The sequence below is a fragment of the Embiotoca jacksoni genome, unplaced genomic scaffold (genome assembly GCF_022577435.1).
Source record: "Embiotoca jacksoni isolate LCO1_2020_lvr unplaced genomic scaffold, fEmbJac1.0.p SCAF_8, whole genome shotgun sequence".
NCBI lineage: Eukaryota > Metazoa > Chordata > Actinopteri > Embiotocidae > Embiotoca > Embiotoca jacksoni.
Window position 1 is genome coordinate 6923903 of NW_027185436.1, and position 24968 is coordinate 6948870.

The 24968-nt window shown below is 39.6% G+C and overlaps 1 protein-coding gene across 3 annotated transcripts in view; it reads left to right on the plus strand.

Annotated features, from left to right (window-relative positions):
- The window catches only part of rasgrf2b (Ras protein-specific guanine nucleotide-releasing factor 2b), a 47107-nt gene that overhangs the window by 4766 nt on the left and 17373 nt on the right, over positions 1 to 24968 (plus strand). For all 3 annotated transcript variants that reach the window (XM_069178108.1, XM_069178106.1, XM_069178107.1), the window contains exons 2-13: positions 12957 to 13063; positions 13850 to 13997; positions 18034 to 18123; positions 18260 to 18396; positions 19796 to 19912; positions 20101 to 20180; positions 21739 to 21932; positions 22065 to 22174; positions 22261 to 22379; positions 23741 to 23901; positions 24030 to 24096; positions 24572 to 24708. In XM_069178108.1, the coding sequence (XP_069034209.1) occupies positions 12957 to 13063; positions 13850 to 13997; positions 18034 to 18123; positions 18260 to 18396; positions 19796 to 19912; positions 20101 to 20180; positions 21739 to 21932; positions 22065 to 22174; positions 22261 to 22379; positions 23741 to 23901; positions 24030 to 24096; positions 24572 to 24708 (1467 nt within the window). The remainder of the gene's footprint in view (positions 1 to 12956; positions 13064 to 13849; positions 13998 to 18033; positions 18124 to 18259; positions 18397 to 19795; positions 19913 to 20100; positions 20181 to 21738; positions 21933 to 22064; positions 22175 to 22260; positions 22380 to 23740; positions 23902 to 24029; positions 24097 to 24571; positions 24709 to 24968) is intronic.

A 24968-nucleotide genomic window follows, 5' to 3' on the forward strand; every position in this document is an offset into this window, starting at 1 on the left:
CAAGTTAATGGACTGGTAATGGACCAAATGTCCAGTCTGAGTAACACTGAGGTGAAAAGCATTAAAATCTGAGAAAATTAACAAAATACAACAACAGCATGCTAAAATCCTTTTTTTTTTTTTTTTTTTTTTTTTTTTTTCCAGTTTTACAACTGTGAACAGTGATGATTTTTTTTTATTTTGTGGTTACTTTTGGAAAGGCTTTCAAGCTCACATTTACCGTCTGTGTCATAGTTCCAGCCACCCTCCTGGCTTTAAAAGAAAACAACATTTTGCACTTATTTTTGTGGTTTTGAAAAAAACACAAGATGAGACGTATACTTGGGACAGAGTCTCCAACAGCCAACTGATCAAAACCAGCCATTCTCATGTATTAAAGAGAAATCATATATAAAAATGTAATGCTGAGTTGTTTTCTGATATATTGTATTTTGTATAGAGAGCTACTGTCCATGTAGACACGTTAGTGTTAGTGTGAGAAAGAAGACATATTTTGGAGTATTCCTGAGACATTAATGCTTTTTACGTCCACGTTTCATGTTAACTGTTTTATTATCAAGGGTGTTTTTAATTGGATGAATTGTCTGTTACTTATAGATTTAGCCTCCCATCTGCATATTTCTTCACAGACTTCACGTGAGGTGGAGATACCACCGTTTAATAGAATTGTGTCTGATTTGTTTGAATAAAGTGTGTTTCTGTGGAGCTATAGGCACAGAAGGCTTCCTCTCAACCATTTCCTTCCTCATTAGACTTGATGCTAGAAAAAGTGGAGTGTCAGTGCGAACTTCCTGATGCACATGTGCATGTACAGTGGTGTGAAAAAGTGTTTGCCCCCTTCCTGATTTCTTATTTTTTTTGCATGTTTGTCACTTAAATGTTTCAGATCATCAAACAAATGCAAATATTAGTCAAAGATAACACAAGTAAACACAAAATGCAGTTTTTAAATGAAGGTTTTTATTATTAAGGGTGAAAAAAAAATCCAAACCCACATGGCCCTGTGTGAAAAAGTGTTTGCCCCCTAAACTTAATAACCGGTTGGGCCACCCTTAGCAGCAACAACTGCAATCAAGCGTTTGCGATGACTAGCAACGAGTCTTTTACAGCTGTGGAGGAATGTTGGCCTACTCATCTTTACAGAGTTGTTGTAATTCAGCCACATTGGAGGGTTTTCCAACACCAACCGTCTTTTTAAGGTCATGCCACAGCGTCTCAATAGGATTCAGGTCAGGACTTTGACCAGGCCACTCCAAAGTCTTCATTTTGTTTTTCTTCAGCCATTCAGAGGTGGACTTGCTGGTGTGTTTTGGATCATCGTCCTGTTGCAGAACCCAAGTTGGCTTCAGCTTGAGGTCACGAACAGATGGCCGGACATTCTCCTTCAGGATGTTTTGGTAGACAGTAGAATTCATGGTTCCATTTATCACAGCAAGTCTTCCAGGTCCTGAAGCAGCAAAACAGCCCCAGACCATCACACTACCATCACCATATTTTACTGTTGGTATGATGTTCTTTTTCTGAAATGCGGTGTTACTTTTACGCCAGATGTAACGGGACACACACCTTCCAAAAAGTTCAACTTTTGTCTCGTCAGTCCACAGAGTATTTTCCCAAAAGTCTTGGGGATCATCGAGATGTTTTCTGGCAAAAATGAGACGAGCCTTAATGTTCTTTTTGCTCAGTGGTGGTTTTGGTCTTGGAACTCTGCCATGCAGGCCATTTTTTCCCAGTCTCTTTCTTATGGTGGAGTCATGAACACTGACCTTAACTGAGGCAAGTGAGGCCTGCAGTTCTTTGGATGTTGTTGTGGGGTCTTTTGTGACCTCTTGGATGAGTCGTCGCTGTGCTCTTGGGGTAATTTTGGTCAGCCGGCCGCTCCTGGGATGGTTCACCACTGTTCCATGTTTTCTCCATCTGTGGATAATGGCTCTCACTGTGGTTCGCTGGAGTCCCAAAGCTTTAGAAATGGCTTTATAACCTTTTCCAGACTGATAGATCTCAATTACTTTCTTTCTCATTTGTTCCTGAATTTCTTTGGATCTCGGCATGATGTCTAGCTTTTGAGGATCTTTTGGTCTACTTCACTTTGTCAGGCAGGTCCTATTGAAGTGATTTCTTGATTGAGAACAGGTGTGGCAGTAATCAGGCCTGGGTGTGGCTAGAGAAATTGAACTCAGGTGTGATAAACCACAGTTAAGTTATGTTTTAACAGGAGGGGGCAAACACTTTTTCACACAGGGCCATGTGGGTTTGGATTGTTTTTTCTCCCTTAATAACAAAAACCTTCATTTAAAAACTGCATTTTGTGTTTACTTGTGTTATCTTTGACTAATATTTAAATTTGTTTGATGATCTGAAACATTTAAGTGTGACAGACATGCAAAAAAATTGGAAATCAGGAAGGGGGCAAACACTTTTTCACACCACTGTATGTCTATATGCACATGTCTGTGTGTATAGTTAGTTCTCATTAGAAACCTCTATAGCTCTAAATGGCCCTTTCAGACCCTTGCATTGTCATTTTTATTCGCACTAATTGGAACCAATTCTTCCTGTATCACCGGCGTCTCATCTGCTTTTCCCCGCAGGCTGCTTTTCATTTTCCTCTTAAGTTTATTTTATTTTTTTTTGCCAAATATTGGAGCCATTTTGGACCTCATCAGTGTCAGAATGTAAAGCCAGCATTTGTCTTAAAATTTGTCTCTTGTGTTTGAATACTGCAGTTATCAAAGGATGGATAATAATGCAGTGGGATTTCACTTTCAAGAAAACATTCCTGGCACAACACCATGTTCATGTACAGTATATATCTCTCAGCTTACCCTCTGTCGAATGAAAAATGTTGTCTCCAAACGGTCAAATGTTCATGAACTAAAAAAAAAAGCTCCTTTGAAGAAATAGAGACAGGATTTGTGGAAGTATTTGCTTCCTTTCAGAGAGTTAGATGAGAAGACTGCAAGCATGATGATGTAAGTCTGACAAATACGGGACTACAGCCATTAGAGACTTAGCTTAGCATAAAGACTGGAGGCTGGGGGAAAGGTTAGTCTGGCTCTGTCCGACTGCACCCTCAATAGGGTGAGGTAGGCTGCATGCTTCAACTATCTCTTTGCAATGACAGCTTCAGTGATTCTCCAGTGACAACTTGTCATCATGAGGTTGCAGTGCAACTACTCTCAGAAAAACATTTGAACTTTGAAGAGAACTAGCTGAGCTTCTTCCTCTACTTCCTGTCTTTATGCCAGGCTATGTTAATACACCAGCGTGGTATCTGTCTCACCAATTAACCCTCAAGAAAATGACGTGTTTCCCCCATATCATTTAAGCTGTGCCTTTGAAGCGACTGGAATACATATTTTCGTGATATTAACCGGGTGCTGCCCCTAAGGAGACAGTAAATGCAGGTTTGAGCTTCACAACATTACATTTGGTGTTAATTTAACAGGTTTTAAGAATGCTTTATTTGATTTACAATGAGGCACTCTTCTCTCAAGCTTTATGGGAACCTTAAATCCTTGCGTTGTTGTTGAAAGGTGCTCTGCAAATAAACATGCTATGCCCCGCCTTGAAATCTTCACATTTGGTCGTGGTGGTTATCGGAGTGCTTATTGAGAGAACAGGGCAGTCATAAAAGTTATCGCTAATAACACTGAATAGTAACATTGAAATGATTTAAATGTGCTGATTGTTTTTCTACAAAACTGTAACATAATAGTTGCACCATATTGATCAGCCTGGCAGTGCTACATTACAACTGCTGATAAAACCTGTTAGTCTCCACGCTGCAACAGGTGAGGCGGAGTAGCGAATAATGCATAAAGCAAACATCTCGGGGTTATAATATTTGTATTTCTGAACCAATATTTCTCTTCTCTTCTTCTCCTGAGCTGGTGTTGGGCTCTCTGTGGGGGACCCCTGGGTGATGGAAGCTCTTGGGGCATTGAGCCTGTGTACTCATCGGTGGTGTTATTGTTATTGCTGTAGCTACTCCCATCTATTATACATGTCCCTTCTGTCACAAGCTACAGGTGCTGACATGGAGCAGTGGCAAAAAGAAAAGGACACACACACACACACACACACACACACACACACACACACACACACACACACACACACACACACACACACACACACACACATCTCATGAGTGTATAATGTAAACTTTAGCATGATGTCATACAATTGTTAAAGTTGTTTCTTGTGTGTTTGTTGTTGTCAGTGTTTATGAGGGCTGTTTTTTTTACAGGATCAGGTTAGACACAAAGCAATTCTCAAGAATATAGTAGAACAGATTTATGGTGCGTACAGTCACCTCTGCTATTGCACTGTGGGAAATGTAGAAGAAATGATCTGATTTACTGTCTATTGCTTTAAGGCAGCAGGAAATTTCCCAACAAGTCCTCCTGGCAATGGAGAGACAGAGCAACTATGAAGCAACAAATGTGTAAGATGGGAGCAAAAGCCTGCTGATAACGACATGTATGCTGTATGTATATATGTGTGTTTCTGATTAATGTGCAGTAGGAGTACATCAGTGAAAGTAAATTGGAGGAGGGGAGCAATCTGTTTAATCTCCGTGATATTGCAGATAAACAGACAGGTAATCCCTGATCACAGTGTTCTGAGGCAGGAGCAACAGTTATTAGATACAACGGATTGGGGTGTGTGTGTGTGTGTGTGTGTGTGTGTGTGTGTGTGTGTGTGTGTGTGTGTGTGTGTGTGTGTGTGTGTGTGTGTGTGTGTGTGTACTGGTTGTGTGGCTGTTTCATGTGTTAGTGACAGAGAAAGCGAGACGGCCCCGTAGGCCTACTTTATTCTGAAAACTTCTTTGGAGGAAGTGAACAGCATGTAGGGGAATGAAAAAACAGCAGGATGTTGATTCAGTGATTGTCACATTAGCTGGTACATCATTATCAAATTCAGTGGTTACGTAAAGTATTGCTGCTGCTGCTGCTGCTGCTGCTGTTGGATTAATGTCAATGGTTAATGTTAATATCACTTCACAATGACAAATCTGCAGGAAATAGAAAAATGTGTTCTTGTGTTTTTAAATGAGGTAAATCTTTCTGAAATTATAGACTGGGTATTATAAGGAAAGTCAAATTCAAAGAGAGAAATTTAAACCCAAGTGAGAAAATATCAAAACAGAAACTTTTAGTTTTACATGTGTTTTTTTTTTCATGTTAGGTAATATATGTATTTGTCTTTAAGCAAAGGTAAAAAAAAATAAAACATTATAAAGGCCCCATATTTTCTTGTGTTTTTTTTGTTTTTGCAGTCTTCATATCCATACAAAGATATTTTTGGACTTAAGTACCAAATATTATATAGTTTTACATCTCCTCTTTGACGCTTGTCACTGGCCTATTGTTTTGTGTCTGTGCCTTTAAAGTGTATTATTATCCTTTATCCATTATCATTATTACCCTCTCCTCTGACTGGCTGACTCTTTTCTAACTGACATATGAACAGACCAACCACAGGTTTTGTTTGGACTTGTAGCTTACTAACTCTGCAACAGACTGACTGTCCTGTGTTTTCTCTCTCATAAATGGTTGGACAGTGGGACATGCTGAGGGCATTGATTAGGAGTTTGTGACATCATAAACTTATCAAAGTCCAAACAGCACAGTTGCTGAATACAGGCTGTGTGCATTCCTCCATGGACTGAACGTTTTGACACTTTCACAGTATTTATATAGCACCTGTGCCTGGTTTATAATCAAAAACATGATGGAAATGTGAATTTATACAATATGGGACCTTTAAAGTGATAGAAATATGCATATGGCCGTTCTTGTTACAAGGAGTTATAAGAAGATTGATAACATTGTTAAACAGGAAGCCGGAAACTCGAGGAAACAGTTAGCCTGACTCTGCCCAAAGATAACAAAATCCCCCGACCAGCCCCTCTGAAGTTCGCTCATGAACACATTATATCATAATTGTTTAGTCATTGTAGCCGAAGTGTAAAAAGTAAATTAGTTGGTTTATGCGGTTTATTAGCTGGACTATTTTCTGGTCAGTTAGTGACTTCCTGGAGTCTTGTGAGCTAAGCAGTTTTTATTGTAGCTTGGCTAACCAGCTGCTGGCTCCAGAGTGGTTTTGATTTTCCTGTCTTACTCTACAAGACAAGGATTATAATAATAATATGGTCTCTGTTGGCTGCAGTGACTTCCTTAGTTCATCACCAGGACATTGCTTAGCAACCAGAGGATGTTCCAGGAAGGCGCCTAAAACCAAAAATGGCCCTTTTTCTTTACATCTTGGCTTTTGGTATAAAACAATCAGGATGTAATACATTTATTAGTGATCTTTAGAGGTGCTCGTAGGTGGATTTTGTTAGTTATGGACAGAACCAGGTGAGCTCGTACAGTCTTTATGCTGAACTAAGGCTGCTGGCTGGAGCCTGATCAACTTCACATTGATGTTATCTTGGCAAGAAAGCACATGAGGACCTTAGAATAAAATTACCAATTATTCCTTTAAGGCAGAAGATGCTTATTTTCTATCTACTACATTATTTATTATGGCAAGTATGATAGATTACACTTGGCCACGTACAACAGACTACTGTAAAATTACAGTAATTAGGGCAAAACCTGTATCAATGAGTGTACAAGGTTTTCATGACAATAGAGATTTGTTTTAGTTTTTTTTGCTCCTGTCCTTGGAGCACTTTATGAAGGTACATTCAGCACAAAAAGAACCATTATTGCCCCTGTGGGAGCATGACAGAAGCTGAGAATTGAGAGAAATATAAAGAGGAGAGAGGCAGATTGTGAGTCTGATCCAGAAGATTGGTGGGTGGAGAAAGTGAACCCACACCCCTCTCTACTATTTAAATCTCCAAAGCTTATTCTCTCAAATGACTTCTGTTGTTTATTGTAACTGATTTAACCCTTATAATGAGCTATTATTTTATGGATTTATATGGAAATTATGAATAAACTGCAGTATTTTGAAGGACACATTATTAACAATGACACTATTGGAACATAATGCACCTTTAATTACTCTTTTAAGGTTTTTGCTCCTTTGCATTCTCATTTCCTGTGTATGGTCTTTTCAAACCTGAATAATTAATATTGGTTGTGAATATGAAGCCAATAATGTCTTGCTGTTATGTTTGAGGCATTGTGTTTCCCATGAGAACTGCTAACAACAGGTGGTTTGAGATTATCTCTGTTTTGATGATCACTCAAGATCACAACATGAGCTTCTTTTCTCATTCATTTTCCCTTTTCCTATAATGTTTCAATGGAAATGCATACACCCACATATAGTACACATACAGGTTCCAGTTTATAGATTACATCAGTTTCCTACACACAAGTCTGGTGTGCTTTCTGTTGTATTTCTCTGTAATGGTAATTATGACTCTGTGGGACTCAGGATCACTGAGTGGTCCCTAGTTCACTGCTGCAGTGCAAAGGCGGAGACACATCACAGATTGTGTAAGAAATGGTTTTGAATGATTTTTCCTTTCTAATTTCTAATAAGCACATATGAAAAAAGACCTCTGAAACATGACATATATTATCTAAAAACACACTGATTATATATTATATTTTTCTCAGTGCCCTTTCACTTCCATCAGATTCATTGATGCTGTGGAGTCGACTGACTTTCACTTTCATGTGCCTATGTGCAGTGTACAGTTTATGCTTGTTCTGTTGCACACTTGCTTGCAGTATTTTTCACTCAATGGTGGCAGTGTCTTTTCTAACTAAATGCCTGCTTTAAAATGTAGTTTGGCCAACCATAGTGGTTTGGCTTTGATATTCTTGTGAAACCCACAACCACAATCAGACACCACATCTATGAGACTTGTGTGCTGGTTATGTTTGTGACCGTCCTGGATACTAGCTCCACTAACACAACTTTTGCATGTCAGTAAGGACTTTTACATGCAGTTAATTGTAGTAGAAAGTGACACAATACAACTTCAAAGTAAGTCTTGATATTAAAAAAAAAAAAAAAAAAAAAAAAATCTAATTTGCACTGTTAAAACATTTTGGGGGTTTTGACCTTATTTTTCTGCTTATATATATACACCATAAATTACCATGCTTTGTATAATTTAGTCCATAAATCACTGTTAACCATTTGCACAACATACCACCACGTTTTAGACATTTGACTATTTTTGGTATTCTGCTGAACTATTGGTTTCCACTCGTTCAAATACGGTGGTAAAATAGCACACAATTGAAGCTTACAAAAGTCATGACGCATTTTTATGCCTCCACACACAGTTTTGGTGGTCAAACGTTAAGTTCACCGTACCCTTACGTGCGACCTCCATTGTGAATGAGATATATCGGAAACGTTCCCTAGGAATATCTTTAAATGTGACATAAATGTGCATTTGGATCCTGAGATGATTCCATTTTGGTGGCCAAAAGTCAAACTATGACCTCACAAAACATATTTGACAAAATTCCACCCAAATGTCTAACTGGATAAAATAGTGAAGTGATGACATGTTATATCCAAAGGGACAAAGATCAAGTTCAGTGACATCAAAATGTTCAGGAACAAGGGGGAGATTGTAGTCATATTTCACATTTGGTGGGATACTGAATTGGTAACACTAATCTTGGGTGTTTATGAAACTGTGCTGATTGTCAAGATATGAAGCATCCATGTTTTAGAATTTGTAACTTTTTTTTGCAACAATACCACATCTGAAACCTTTTCTACTGTCAATCAGCTTTATTGGCCAAGCAGTGAACACACACTATAGAAGGACTCCATCAAAGTCATCACGACATGTACTGCTGCTGTACTGGAGTGCTGACTTCTTAAATCAATCTACACTTCAACTTAATCAACAAACAATACAAAACTTTTAAGAATGTAAACTCTACACTCAAATATACAAAAGGGATTTCTTTTGTTGCTTTCCTTGCTTTTGTTGTACTTTACTGAACTATTCCTCATTAGTCAAATGGTAGCAGGTAATTGAGCATATGTCCATCCAGCATCCTTCTAACTGGAGGCCTAGTCAGCCAAAGTAAACAAAAACACCTTTCTGGGTGTGGAAGCTCTTAAAGAGACAGGTCACTGTGTGGAAATAGAAACAAATGGCTATGTTCAACGGCAAGAATAATTCCTACAAAAATCCATAACTAAAGTGTGCATTCAGTAGTTTAAAACATGTACACACTCTATTTGTATTTAAGAAGCCAAAACTAGACATGCGAGTGCTCTCTGTGACTGTGCAGTGTCATTTAACCAGCCTTTCAGTACTGTGAGTGTGTACACATTTAGCCCCAGAGGGGATCAAACCTTTAACACCTTAATCATTCATGCCTCTCTCTGCCCATTTGAGTAAAATACACTAAAGCAGTAAAGGGCAAGTCGCTTCGAAAGGCAGTGAGTCGAGGAAAACAACAAGGTCCATCTGTAGTGTACAACACAATTTGGGCTCTCATCAGTGCAGATACCAAAGCAGACGGGACTGTTGCATCATTAGTGGCTATTCCAGTCCATAATCGTCCCAACAGTGATTCTGTCATCTCTGCTTTTAAATATTCATAACAGATCAGTATTTCTGGATCCCCCAGCCATCTTTGGCCTGATGAATCTATTACCACCAAGTCCAGTTTCATCTTTGAGTCTTTAATCTTTCATGAAGGGAAAAAAAATATTTCGCCACAGCAATGTACCCGAGGGTTTCATTTTCAACATTCAGGTTTTTTTGGACAGTGAAAAGTTGTTCAGAGAGCGTCTCACCCCTGTTCTCGCAGCAGGCAGTTTTAAATGACCGATTCCAAATTGCTTCTGAATAATAAAATTTGCCGCCCTTCATTGTCCCTTGCTTCGTGGTGGTATAACAGTCCTTTTTGTCATGTTGTCACAGTTTCATTTTCTGTAGCAGCTGTTTCTCAGATTAGGCATCAGAAAAGTTTCAGGTGAGAGGTAAATTGCTTGTTGGGGACCTGAAGAGTGAGAGAGCCGAAAGGAGTCATTGTCTTTTTGTTTCTTTTGCTTTCCCTCTCTGTCTTTATTTGTCTAAATTAAATTTCTTACAGTTCAGTGAAGGCCCTGAGGCACGGAGGGTACATTTGGGTCGATTTGCAGAGAGAGTGAGCTGGTAGTCCTGCATGGTACTGTAGAGTTGGGCAGCTGCATGGAAGAGCTCAGAGAAAGTCGCAGTAGCATTCAGGAGATGTGTTGAGCTCTCACTGTTTACAGCCTCCACAGGAGCGGCTAAGTCCTCCACCATGGACCAAAACTCATCTTTAACTAATGAGCAAACAGTACAGTGTTACAGTTTAATTCTTAAAATGTTTTGGGCGTCCAGCGTGATGCAGAATCTCCTCTAAAGGATGTGATAACATTACATTTTAATGATTGCCTGTGGGCAACTGGGTTACTGTTGTAGAATAGTAGAATATAAATAAGAAAGTAGGTTGAAGAAATATATGTGAAACTAATTATTAGTTACTTAAACACATACACTGACAACTTTAACACATTAAGCTGCAGATATAAACTGGTATTCACTTTCAAAGAGCATGCAACATTTACATTATATAACGTAACCCTGAAAGAGAAATGCTATCAATAACAATGACATCAATATAAACAACATTGAATAAGATTTAATATCTAATTCAGTGATGTGCTTAAAGGTACCTTGTCAAGTTTTCTTGCAAACACGGGAATGTTGAATGTTTCCATTTGATGATTCTTACCAATCACAGTGTGAATCCTTGAAGCCAAACAAACGCACTCACTGTACTTCCTTCTGTATAAACATCAGTGAATATGATAGTTTTAAATGATTTACATTGTGCAGTAAGTTGTGCATTGTTTACGATTATTGTTTGCTCGCTTGCATTCTTCATCATTCCCTTTGCAACTCTTCTTCCAATCACCCATCCAATCATGTCCTTGCATGTGCATCCATGTGTGCATGAATGACTCAAGCAAAACAGGAACCCACTTGTAAACAGTTGCTCTGTAGTGCCACTATTGGTCCAGAACATCAGGAAGTCCTTCAGCTGAGTATTGCTACTTATGGTGTATTTTGGCTTCACATTGAGTACTTTTACTGTTGATATTTAAGTACATTTTACTCATAATACATCTACTGAAGTGACCGTTTTAATGCAAGACTCTTACTTAAGTTTTTGACTTGTGTTGTACTTTCACTTGAGTGGGAAGTCTTATGTTGACTGCCATTAGTATCTCGGTATATGTAAGCTTTGTGACAGGGATGCCTGTGTGATCAAAGCATCTAGGAAAATCAATACCAACATGATGTAGAAACATGATGTGTGCATTCACTTTGATAATGCAAGACATATACGTACATGTTCGACTGACACTTACAGTGCATGTTAACATAAATAAACCTTTTATCCTAGACATGCAGATAACATACAGAGTTTCCATCTCTCAAGCTCTAAAATCTGCGTTACTAAAACTGTTTCCCTTCCCTTTTTTCTCATGTCTAAAATTGCAGGATGAATCAATAAAGGCACTAAATGAAAAGAGGCAGCATAAAAAAAAGCATAAAATGGAAGTGCAAAACACAGTGGAAGTGTCAGATATTGCGTTGCCATGGAAATATTATCTTGTTAGGTTGTGACACAATTTAGAAATATGTACTCGGTTAAGAAATATTATGTAACAGCTCCCTCTGCTCTCTCTCTCTCTCTCTCTCTCTCTCTCTCTCTCTCTCTCTGCCTCTCTGTCTCTCTCTGTCAAAGACTGTTAGAGCACAGATTATTGTTGATATAATAAAACACAGCCATGCAGTGAATTGAAATGACAGATACTAAAAAAGGAGGGATGGGAGGATGGAGATGGAGATAAAAGTGTGTGTGTGCATGTGTGTGTGTGTGAGTGTGTGAGTGTGTGTGTGTGTGTGTGTGTGTGTGTGTGTGTGTGTGTGTGTGTGTGTGTGTGTGTGTGTGTGTGTGTTCCAATAATCTGTCCACAGTCTCCAGCCCATCCCCACTGCAGGGGCCAAAGCCCGTCCATCCTCCTGCAGGGCAAACGTCTCTCCTCTGGACTGGTTCACTGAATCCTTATAGAGAGAGACTGAAAGAGATGAAAGTATGAGGGGATGTGGAGGAGGAGGAGGAGGAGGAGGAGAAGGAGGAAGAGAAAAAGGAGGAGGAGGAGGAGGAGTGGGTTTTGACAACAAGAGAAGTGAGGATGCTGGTTGAGCGGGGCAGAAGAGGCGGAGTGGGATGATAGGTGAAGTGCAAAGAGAGAGGTAGGAGGAAAGAGATGGTTGGATGAAGAGAAGAGGAACAGAGAGAGAAAAACCCGTGCAGGACTCAGTCTTCTCTCTTTTCCTTGACTAAGAATAGCAGCTCTTCTGGTAACCCAGAGCCCCAGGACATGACCATTTGAATAAAAGCCTCTATCATTTCACATAATAGCCAGTGTGTGCGTGCGTTCTACTGTAGGTGTGTGTCGCACTTGCATGTGTTGGCATGTGTGGGGAAGCATTTTAAAGGCTGATACACGCGGAAATTCATCAGAATGATAAGAGAGAGAGAGACAGAAAACGAGAGACAGGGAGAGGGGCAATTGATGGTGATGATAATAGGCTGGTGAAGAGGAGGATCCACAGACAAAACTTGATGTTTTATTTCAGTGAACAAATAACTGTCATGTGTCTCAAGCCACCCTCCCTCTCTCGTCCTCTTCCTTGCACTCTGCCTGCTTCATGTAAGGAGTGTGGAACTTCATATAGGAAAGATCTGGGCAAGAAAAGAGTGTGAAAAGGAAATGTTGTTGAGAGCAGTGTTTCCCATATGTCCGCACCATATCTGATAAGCGGTGTCAACCAGTACATCTCTCGCTGTAAAATAAACCTGTTGGCACCACTGAGGAGTGGTGATGAAGATGTGTTTGGTGTCAGGGTCACAAATATAAACGGTTTTCTCTCTTTCTCTCTCACTCTCTCACTCTCTCCTCAGCACTACTTCCTCGTTGTGTTTGGTCACGATGGACAGAAACCACTGGAGCTGCGAACAGAGGAAGAGAGTGAGTGCGATGAATGGCTGGAGGCCATCCAGCAGGCCAGGTATTCACACAACATTATGTAAATGGTATTTCCAGTGGGTATAATAGTAATGCAAGGATATATGGGCTTCCCTATACCTTTGCATGGAAAAGCAAACACTGTATCACATCAAATTGCAGGAACACAGTTTGATTTATTGTGACAGAACATTAACAAAAGAGAAGATTAAAATTAACTACCCATACTGGTCTTTTCAAGATGAATCACAAATGATTTACTGTTACGGTGGCTTTCCAAATTCTACTTGTTGAGCTCATCTTTATGAAATGATGCAGTGTTTTTAGTGTCTCATTTCAACCCAGTATCACACCAAAGTGGGCAATACACCTGTCAGTCCACTACAGCGTACTGTGTCAGTGTTGTTTGTTTTGCCTCAGGTATAACATCTGCATGGATAGGTTTAGGAAAACAAAACCATGGTCAGCGTTAGGCACAAAAAACGACTTGGTTATAGTTTGGTACTTCAAGAAATCCACATTGTTTTCCCATGGACCCAAAATCTGGGTGAAGGTCCTGGGTTTGATCCAGTCCAACACCCCCAACTCTACCTCCCTACATGGAATTAAGCACTTCTGTTCCTTGTCAAATGACCTCTATCACATGACCTTTGTCACATGACCCCCTTCCTTAACCTATGGTCATTGCGGCCAAACATGACACTGACACAGTATCGTCTAGTGGACTGACGGGTCTATAACACTTATATTACACACTGGTCATTTAACTGTTCTTACTGAGGTTTTGTACTTCTTTGTATATCCCTGTATATATTTGTGAACTTTTCAGTTACTCTGACATCATCATCGAACGAGAGGTGCTGATGCAGAAATACATCCACCTTGTACAGATTGTGGAGACTGAAAAGGTGGCTGCCAATCAGCTGCGCACTCAGCTGGAGGATCAAGACACGGAAATTGAGAGGCTCAAATCAGAGGTACATCGTCCACATGTACACACTTAAACACACACACACACACCGTCCACACAAACACACATTGACCTCAAAAGTTAGATTATCTTTACATCACACCTGATTTTCAAACCATTTATGACCAATTACAATGCATGCATAAAAAGGACGCGGACTGTGAACCAGTAAATGGGAAATGGGAGACATCAACAAATTGGAGCATAATTATGTTTGTTTGGAAATGTAAACAAAGAGTTTTGGCAGCAGACATCCAAACAGAGGTCATACGGTACTACGACCGGTGAGCTAACCACCCAGTGTGGCTTCATGTGATGGGCAGGGTGAGTCACCACAAATTATATTTGATTGGATGAATACGTATGTACCCTCAAGTTCAAGATGAGTCAGAAATATTGTGAATTTGTACAGGAAGAGAAAAGAGATAGATACTGGTATATTTGTGTGACTCATATTTCGTAAAACTGAACAATTAACACAGGGACACAGGGTGTCCTTAAAACCTCAAATCATTTGGTTATAACAGACATAACACATCATGATCTCTGGTGCAGAGGATCCTAAAAAAGTAACTCACTCACTCACTCACTCACTCACTCACTCACTCACTCACTCACTCACTCACTCACTCACTCACTCACTCACTCACTCACTCACTCACTCACTCATCCACCCACTCAGCCAGCCCTGTGTTTACTCTCCTGCCATGAATCATATGAAGAGTGATCCAAGAAGCTGCGTACAGTATATGTACCTATATATACCCGTATACCTAAGAGTGTGCTTTGTGCGTGTGATTTCTCATGGCTGTGTTTATGGCAGCGAAGGAGTGGGTGTGAACGGCGCTCTGTCACCTCTGAGCGTAGGAGGAGAAGCCCACCGTTCAGTAAGGACAGTCCATCAGCTTCTTTACAAACAGCTGACCAACCATTACGCTTATCGAATGCGACACATTTGTGTTCTGCCATCACTGCGTGATAAATCAGGTGTGCACACTCACACAGAAAACACAACTAACCTCTACAACATTGTTAATTAGAACTAATTACAGTTCACACACATAACAGCAGGTAATTATCAGATCATGGTGATTAGATCAATACTTCTAATTTCTCCTGAAGTAAGCAATAAGTGGGCTTTCAGTACTTTAGCCCCTAGCATCACTTAAAAAAACCCGGTCTGAACCACAAATCAGTGATATTTAGTGTGCTGATATGATCACATTGTGATATCCGTTCACAAGATTCTCTTGTACTGATGAATAATAGAAAGTAAATGGCAGACTATAAATGGATCTTTCGACACATTTTAATAGTTTGTCTCTCAAAATATATAACATTAAAATACAGTTAAAACATAACTTTGTTTATGTTGCATTTATTTGCCATTATATGTGGCTATATTGGAACTAATATTGTATCAGGACATTGATTTCAATATATAACCCTGTCCTAAGTTTTTATATGTATATGTATGTGTATGTAATGTGTATGTAAGTATATGCAGGTGTGGTATTAAACCAGAAGAACCGCTAGTCTTATTAAAATGTCCTTTTATCGGTTTTTAATCTATTCATTTTTTTCTGGTTATTTTGTAAATGTTGTCTGAATTACTATTATTATTATTATTATTATTATTATTATTATTATTATTATTATTATTATTATTATTATTATTACTGAAGTACTACTTATAAAGAGATAGGACTGAAATAGAAAGAAAATCTTAATTTAAACTCACGCATTCATTGATCATACATTTTTTTTTAAACGCTCTCCAAGTACACTGACTTGTCTGCTTGCCAAATTTTTATATTATAATTATTTTATATTATGTTGAGCTGACGGAGCAAAAATACTCTTTTGGTGACTGTTATCAGTTCATCCGAGTTTTTTATTTGGAGAAATTTTCAGCTGGACCAAATGACATTCTTTATTGGAAAATACAATTGTGACAGACATGTTGCCATCAGTGCGGGTTCTTCCGGTCCGGATGAACAACAACAAGACCAGTACAATTTGTAACCATATTTATTCCACATAAATAATGTTCTCCTTTACTTGTGCTCTCCTGCCGAGCATTAGAGCGTACGCTACACGTCCTGTCCGCAGCCAGCCTGCTGCTCCGTGTCCTCAGGAGTGTGAACCCGCCTGGTGACCTGCTAGTCCTTTTATGTGGAGAGAGACCAAATCAGTGATTACCTGATGCCAGTGATTGCCAATTAAGCCTCTTCCAGGCACAGTTCCCTGAATCACTCCCCCAATCAGTCCCTCCTGCAGCTGAGCCAAACCACGCCCCGCCACCACCACAATATTAGGACGCTATTCAGTAGTTATGAACCTGTAAAAGAGATGATTACCATTGTTTGTTTAGATGGAATTGCTTTGTTGCTTTAACTGCTGTGATTGGTCAGATCTATCTTGTGTCAGATAACAAAGTGATTCATGTGTTCATGTTCTGCTATGTGCCAGAGAGATGACCAGAAGGCACTGCAGAGTTATTCTTAATGTACAGGTGCACGATTGAAATTGAATTCTGGTCCGTGCAGCAGTTGGCCCCCAGGGGATGCAATTTGCTCATTGGGCCAGCTGTTAATGTCTCCATAAATCACACATCTACTGTCATTTCCAATTCTGTCTCTGCTCATTTGTGTCAATAATCGTTTGTATAAACACTTTGCCTGCATTTGCTATTTCTGTCTTCGGGAGGAAACGGCAATCTGTTTAATGGATTAGCCTGTGATGCTGATTTTAGTTGTAATTCTCCCTCAGCAACAAGTGTGGTGGATACTTCTCTCCTCTTCATGCTGGGATTTTTATTTCGTTGGCAGGATACAGTTTGGCCAGCATATAATGAAAATGCAAAAAAAAAAAGGCATTTTATATTAGGAAACATCTGCCTGTTTAATGGCTCATGAGACTTTGAGAGCCAGTGTGCAGTTTGTGATCCATCTCATTAAAAAATACTCATGTTTGTTTGTTTGTGTGTGTGCTGCTCCGTGTTTATGAATAATTAAACCAACTAGCCACTGTAACTGTCAACAGTTGGCAGACTGGCTCCTCTCTGCTGCCATTTGCATGATAGCGCTAGTGAAGAAAAAAATGAAGATGAAGGTGTGTGGCTGAAAAGGGCTTTGGTTTCATCTGTCATGCTTGTCTCCGTCTGTGATAAACTGGTGTTATGAAGCGGCCTGGAGGTAAAAGCAAATATGGGAAAGTGATACAGATCGAATCTTAACCTCTGCTGAGTTTATATCTGCTCAGATAAAGAAAAACCTCTCACTACCTATGTTTGAAATTGGTCTTCACTCTTTAAAAAGCCGTCCTCTCTGTTATTACATTTTCAATGTGAAAATGTATTTTTTTTTTACAACTTAATAACATTTTTAGTTTGGCACATGCCCAGTTTATTCCCTTTCCTCAGCTTTCAAACCTGGAAGATAACCTTAACTTTAGGATTTTCTTACCTGAAGCGTGTAAATGTCACACATTGGCCTGTCTGCCTCTGCTGTCTGCATTTCATGGCTGTCAAAACGAGACAAAAACTGACATAATGTAACAGATTATATTATGTTTTGATATTATAGTTTCCATGGAAAGATTATACTTTCTGTGGCCAACAATGCTCTACAGGTGCATACCGTGCATACGACTACATGTAAGTCTTAATTTGCTTACTGTCACCAGTTTAGAGCCGCGCTCACTCCTCCCTGCCAGTCTGTCTTTCTCAATGAAGGCACCAGATTGTCAAAGATGAGGAAGTCTGATGTCTATCTCACAATAACTCACTGAGCACACACTGAAGGACAGCCACATATAAACATTCAAACAAATGACTGGTCGTCTCAAGAGGAATATAATATCTTCATGAATTAAATCATCCTAGTCCAGAAAGAAGGCATACATGTACATTTAAAATGAGTGCTTATAAAGTCATAAAGTTTTAAAGCTAATTTATTCCCCCCACATTTGAACTGAACTGTACTTTACCTCTGAATCATGGTTTCTGTTTGTATTGTTTGTGGCTGAATTTCTCTTAAAAGATTGTAGCTCTGAACAAAACCAAGGAGAGAATGCGACCTTACCACGTCTACCATGAAAATGAAGACCCGGATATTAAAAAGATCAAAAAGGTAAAGAAATCAATTTGTTCGGATGAAGCAGTTTCAAGTTTTTATTTCTAATATGTAGACATATGTGTGCTCCATGCATTCCTGTCTAAGCTCTGTTGTTTGTATCTGTTGTACTATTCCCACTCTGTGTCTGCAGGTGCAGAGTTTCATGCGGGGCTGGCTCTGTCGGAGGAAGTGGAAGATCATTGTTCAGGACTACATCTGCTCTCCTCACGCTGAGAGTATGAGGAAGAGGAACCAGATCGTCTTCAATATGGTGGAAGCAGAGACCGAGTATGTAAATACATTACGCCTAGAGTAGCAGCCCACACTGTTGAAGACTTGTCACTATTGTCAAGCTTTGCAGCACTCGATGTTATCTCACTTATATTGTGTCGACTGCGGCTCAGGGAGGGATGGTCTTTATGGTGTGTTAGACTGTAAACACTGTACAGCAGGGGTGGCTGATATGATGATGATGATGATGATGATGATGATGATGATGATGATGATGATGATAAAGATTATTCAAACATTTGTGTTATACCTTTGGGACAAAAGTACTAAAAATAATATATCTAATTCTGTGAGAGTATTCCAGTTTTGCAAATACTGTGTTGTGGAGAAGGATTTTTGAATCATTGTGATGAGATACCTTAATTTGTTAACTCTGTACATTCAGTTTAGTTTTTATTGGATTTAATTAAACTGAAATGAATCACAGTCAGATCAACAGACAGTGATTAGCAGAATAAAACAAATCAAAGCTCTGATAAATAAACATGAGCTGGAAGATAGTAAATACTTCTATACTTATAACACAAGAGAAATTTAAGGTTAAGACCAGAGGTGCATTTTACAAAAGCAAGCACGTCTAGTAAAAATTTAAATAGTCTGCTCTTACCTATTGTACCGTTGATGGTGTCAAAGCGCTTTACAATTTCCCTCCCATTCACACACACGCACGCACACACACACACACACACACACACACTCACCAATGATGACAGCACTGCCACGCAAGGTGCTCGCCTGCCATCGGGGACAACTTCAGGTTCATTGTAGTTCCCAAGGACACATTAACATATGGCCAGGAGGACCCAGGAACTGAACTGCAAACTTTATAATTAGTAGATAACCCGCTCTTGCATCTGAGCTATATCTAAACGTTTTTTTTTTTTTCTGCCCTGCAGGCATCATAAAGGCTTCTACACAGGGTCACAGCCTTTATTTTTGATTCAACAAAATTTACTTTTAAATGACATTTAAAAGATGTTCAACATATATCTTGTATGTGTATATGCAAATACATTAAATGGGAAATGGTCTGCACTTGTATCGCGCTTTATCACTTTAGCAGTCTCAAAGCACTTTTACATTACACTGTTTTCCATTCACCCATTCACACACACATGTACACACTAATGGGGCTGAGCTGCCATGCAAGGTGCTCGCCATCAGGAATACATTTATACATTCACATTCATACACCAATGGTACACCATTTGCTATAAAAAATAAAAGCCTTCAGGGAAATGTATCATCTAACTGCAAGACAGAATATAGTGCATTAGTACACAAACAATACCCTATAATATTATGATATTAATGTTAAAATTGTCTTCATGGAACACAATTGCTCAAACATGTGTTAATCTGAGTAATGTAAGTGTTTTTCTATGTGTGATGACAGGTATGTCCACCAGCTCTACATCCTGGTCAACTGTTTCCTCAGACCTCTGAGGATGGCTGCCAGCTCCAAGAAACCCCCCATCAGCCACGACGACGTCAGCAGCATCTTCCTCAACAGGTGTGTATATGTGCAAATGTCCAGTACTTGTGTGTGATCAATCAACATGTTCAGTCCTTATATGATTTTAAATGGATATCAGAATTATGCAGGAGGCACATCAAGACAGATACTGAAAATTAAACAGAAACAATAAAACCTTATTTTGGATTTATTTTTTTCACACTGTGTTTACATTGTGTCTTCAGTGAGACCATCATGTTCCTACATGAGATTTTCCATCAAGGCTTGAAGGCACGGATAGCCAACTGGCCAACTCTGGTGCTGGGTAAGCTGTTATTTGGCCTTACACAGTGCACAAACCACAAATACAATCTCAGTGTTCACAGTCTCTGCAGCCACTCAGCTACATCAAGGTCAGGCTTTCAGTGGTTCTGCGCATCCAGTTTGTCTCATTCAAACGTCAGTCCTGACGTCTTACTGATCTATTCACACACACACACACACACACACACACACACACACACACACACACACACACACACACACACACACACACACAGTTCCTCTATCTCATTCTGCAACGAGCACACTTATTGTCTTGACAGACAATGACCACCCAGACCAGAAGGCATCCCACCATTTCACCTCCTAAAACAAAAGCCCCCTCAGCAGATAAGCATCACCTAGGAGACAGACTGCTCAAAGACATGGCAGCAAATTACTTGTGACAAATTCGGAAAGAAAAGGCTCTGCTGATTAAACATGTCCCCTTATCGGACTCTTTCCTTCAGGCTGACGCTTCATGTAAATGTCTGATCAACAGTATGCTTTATATTAAACCAATTTCGGTGGTATTGCAGAGCTCAGTCTTTGTATTCTTATTTATACTGTTATTGAAATATTGAACTTCCAACACAATACACTTTCAATCTGCAAAGACTGTTCACAAAAAGGATGCAGGCATTTGTTTGGCACCAGATTTTCTGTGGAAGCTGTGATTTTGCTTTTTATGGCCTGATCTTTTTTCCAGTCTTTTGAGTTGATGGATCAAATTTCAGAAATGCCATTCACATGTTTAAATGAGGGTGACTTCATTCATTCAGAAATTTTTAAGAAATCAACTGCTTGTGGTCCAAGAAATAATCTCTATGGTCAATAAAGACACTGGGATGCAGTCACTCCCAGAACAGAACAGTGTTCTCTGAATGTATTTTTTTAGGTGTCAATGTCAAACACTTACATCAGCCATATCCCCTCCGCTACCTCCGCTCTTGTAGTTTGACTACACAATGAGCTAAGCACACTTCCATTCAAAGTTGAAGACAGCTAATGACGACTGTCAAACTGTGAAAACAGTTTTGGACAAAGAAGCCATGATCAAGTGATTACAAAAATGAAACAACCTCTCTTTAGGAGGTATGTAACAGTAATTCATCTATTAAACATACACACAGAGTGTAAAAGTAAAAAGAGCCCAACAGTAAGTTAAAAATGACTGAGGGTGTTGTATTAGAGGCACGTTAGCATGCTAGTTTGGTTAGCATTAAATTAATCACAAAACAACAAAATTCCTCTAAATTACAAACAACCAATCACAAAGCAGCTTTAAAAAAAAAAACAAAAAAAAAACAAAAAACGTAGCAACAGATTATATTTCAGCAAGGGCATTTAGAGAGTAGATAAAAGATGCTTGTCAATATTTGCATGGCCATACATCAAATCAACTTCAGTGATACTGTAGCCATGGAGATGTGTCAGTACTGGTCGCTACTAGCAACATGATTTATTACTGAAACCAGCTGCTGGTGACAGAAGTGCATCCTGGAATTTTCCCCTCATGTGACTGACATACTGTGTATGCATGGGTGTGTTTTTGTTTCCAGCCGACCTATTTGACATCCTGCTGCCCATGCTGAACATCTACCAGGAGTTTGTGCGTAACCATCAGTACAGCCTGCAGGTGTTGGCCAACTGTAAGCAGAACAGAGACTTTGACAAGCTGCTGAAACAGTACGAGTCTAACGCTGCCTGTGAGGGAAGGATGCTCGAGACCTTCCTCACATATCCCATGTTCCAGGTAGATCACACACACCAGAACATACCATAGCCCGATTGCAGTCCATGGTTTTATGCCAATTCTTGCTGCCATCTTTGAGTGCCATGTAATCTTCATTTAATAAATCTTTTTTTTTCTCTTTTCTCTGACAAGATTCCTCGTTACATTATTACCTTGCATGAATTATTGGCCCACACACCTCATGAACACGTGGAACGCAAGAGTCTTGAATTTGCCAAATCCAAATTAGAGGAATTATCCAGGTACGAGTCAGAATTGTCAACTTTTATGATACATCTTGATAATGAATACTGAACTAACCTTGTGTGTTCGTGTGTGTGTGGCCCAGAGTAATGCACGATGAAGTGAGTGACACAGAAAACATCCGTAAGAACCTGGCCATAGAGAGGATGATAGTGGAGGGCTGCGACATCCTGCTGGACACCAGCCAGACCTTCGTCAGGCAGGGTGAGTCTACATCAGTTCACAGTGAAGCTCAACAACAACGAAGTCTCTGGAGGTCTGCTCAGCAGTAAGACCCTCCGGCCTACCTTGGTGGAGCTCTGTCATGAGATACTTTCTACAGCTGAAAGATTTTTCTCTCTGTCAGTTTGCCCAGTTAAAATGTAGCTCTACAAACTTGTTGCTCACCCTTACAGAAAAAACATGTGAATTTCACATGAGCAAAAACTCGTGATCACATGCGAGCACATACACTGACATGTGATTGAGCACATGGGAAACCTGATTTTGGAACATTGTAATGGTTTAATGAAGCCCATGTAGATTGTCACATAAAAACTTTTCTGCACATTTTCCCCATGTTATCATATGTTGCAACATGTGGTTCACATGTGTCTCGTAGAAAAATGGGGAAACTCTTGATTTTTTTGTAAGGGCAGTGATACATTATTTTCTGTTAGTATCAGCTACCCTAAAAAATGTATAACTGATTTAATAACAAAAAGTCCTTGTGGTGTAGTTCCTAAGTACTTCACAGCATACACTTTTTCAGTTTAATCACATCTCACCTACATTTTGCTGTTTACATAAAAGTCTAACTCTTCCAACACCACTAGAAGTTCTCCTCTTTCGATGTGTAGATTAAAAAGATTGCCTGTGATTACAGGTGTGTGCTTCAATCTTAGTGCGAAGTCGGGTGCAAGAACAAAACAATCTGCCTAATCGAACAGACAAAGTCCTTTTTGATCACTTTCATTTTAGATGCACTGCATAAATTAAATTGTATTCATCATCCTTGAGCTCAATTAGTAATTCCAAAAAGGTTAAAATCTTACAAAACCTCAATTTTGTATTCTTAAGAAATATAGTGATGGATAACTGCACCATGTGTTCATCAAGGAGTACTCTAATTACTACAGTGCAAGAACCTTAGTAGTAAATTTCAGCTTTCTGCTGTTTCATATTAATCTGATTTATAAAAATCACTAAAATCAGAAACATTTTTCCACTCATGGTAAGCGGTTTGGTAAGTTAACTTACAGGAGAGCAGACTGTGATTTTCCTGCTGTAGCTGAGTCACAGGTCAGAAGATGAGGATGAACACCATGTTTTGACAGTACCTGACTTCTAACAGGCTCCTGTCTGTTTTCTAATCTATAAAGAAGAGAGAATTTTGCAACCAAACCTGTCCATTTTAATGATTTCCTCTACTGCATTGCTCTGCTAGGCGCACACACCAAAGACATGTGTGTAAAGTTACATTACGCACACATATATACGCCCCTGCACATGCTTGATAAACAGCCCTCAACTCAGTGTCAGTTTAATGAACTGTAATGTAATCCTGCTCCTCTACTGCTCCATAGGCTCTCTGATCCAGCTGCCATCAGTGGAGCGAGGGAAGCTAAGTAAGGTCCGTCTGGGGTCTCTGTCTGTGAAGAAGGAAGGCGAGAGGCAGTGTTTTCTCTTCACCAAACACTTCCTTGTCTGCACACGCAGCTCTGGGGGGAAACTACACCTTCTTAAAGTAAGAAAACTGATTCCTGTGAAGTGTAACTACACGTTAGTGACGCAATTTATTTTGTAGATTGATAGCACCTTTTTTTCCAAAATGCCAATAAATGTTTTTGCAAAATTTCTCTTAAACTCTCGCAGCAAGGTGGAGTGTTGTCCCTAATTGACTGCACACTTATAGAAGAACCAGATGCCAATGACGAAGAGTGTAAGTTTAATGCGTCTTTGAAGTAGTGTGTCTGTGTTGTCGACACATGGACAGCTCTTATTGGCTCATTTGGACCCTTCAGCACTCATGGAGGTTAATTAGGTGTCAGATGATAAGTGTCCAGAAATTACGTCCCTTTAAATATCAGATGCTCACCCCTTTAAATGGCAGGCTTTGATCTTTTAACATCACAGGTCCATTGTTTTTTTTTCATGAGGATTCATGAGGTAATTAGATAGACTGATGAAACATACACACATAGAAGTGCTGAGGCTATCACATGCATGTGCACACTTGCCTTCATTTTCACACTTAAGCCTCAGGGGTGCATGGAGGGGAGATAGCAGGTCTGCCTAATTAACCCTCTGTGCGTATACAATCTGGTGTGTGTGTGCACAAGCAATTTATTCTTACTGTAATCATCATTAAGTGGTCTGTTGTGCTGTATAAAACAATTTTTTTCCCTACCATACAGCTAAGGCTGGCGGTCAGGTGTTTGGTCAACTGGACTTTAAGCTTGTGGTGGAGCCATTGGACTTGCCTTCATTTACTGTGGTTTTACTGGCGCCATCGCGGCAGGAGAAGGCTGCATGGACCAGTGATATTAGCCAGGTGATACACAAATCACACAGATACACCTCCAGACAAACACAGAATAACAAGAACCTCCAAATAGCGAGAGCGTGCCTCCGCTGGGCATTGAGAAGGCTTAGTGATAAGTAAACACAGTCTGTGTTGCAGTTTCCCCTGGGCCGAGTTCAGCTCACTGCCTCAGTACTTCACAAACAGAGTAACACCATACAAGCATGTCACACTGGATTAACTTGTGTCACTGACAGATTTAAATGGCTACAGTTCCTGATCAAGTAGAC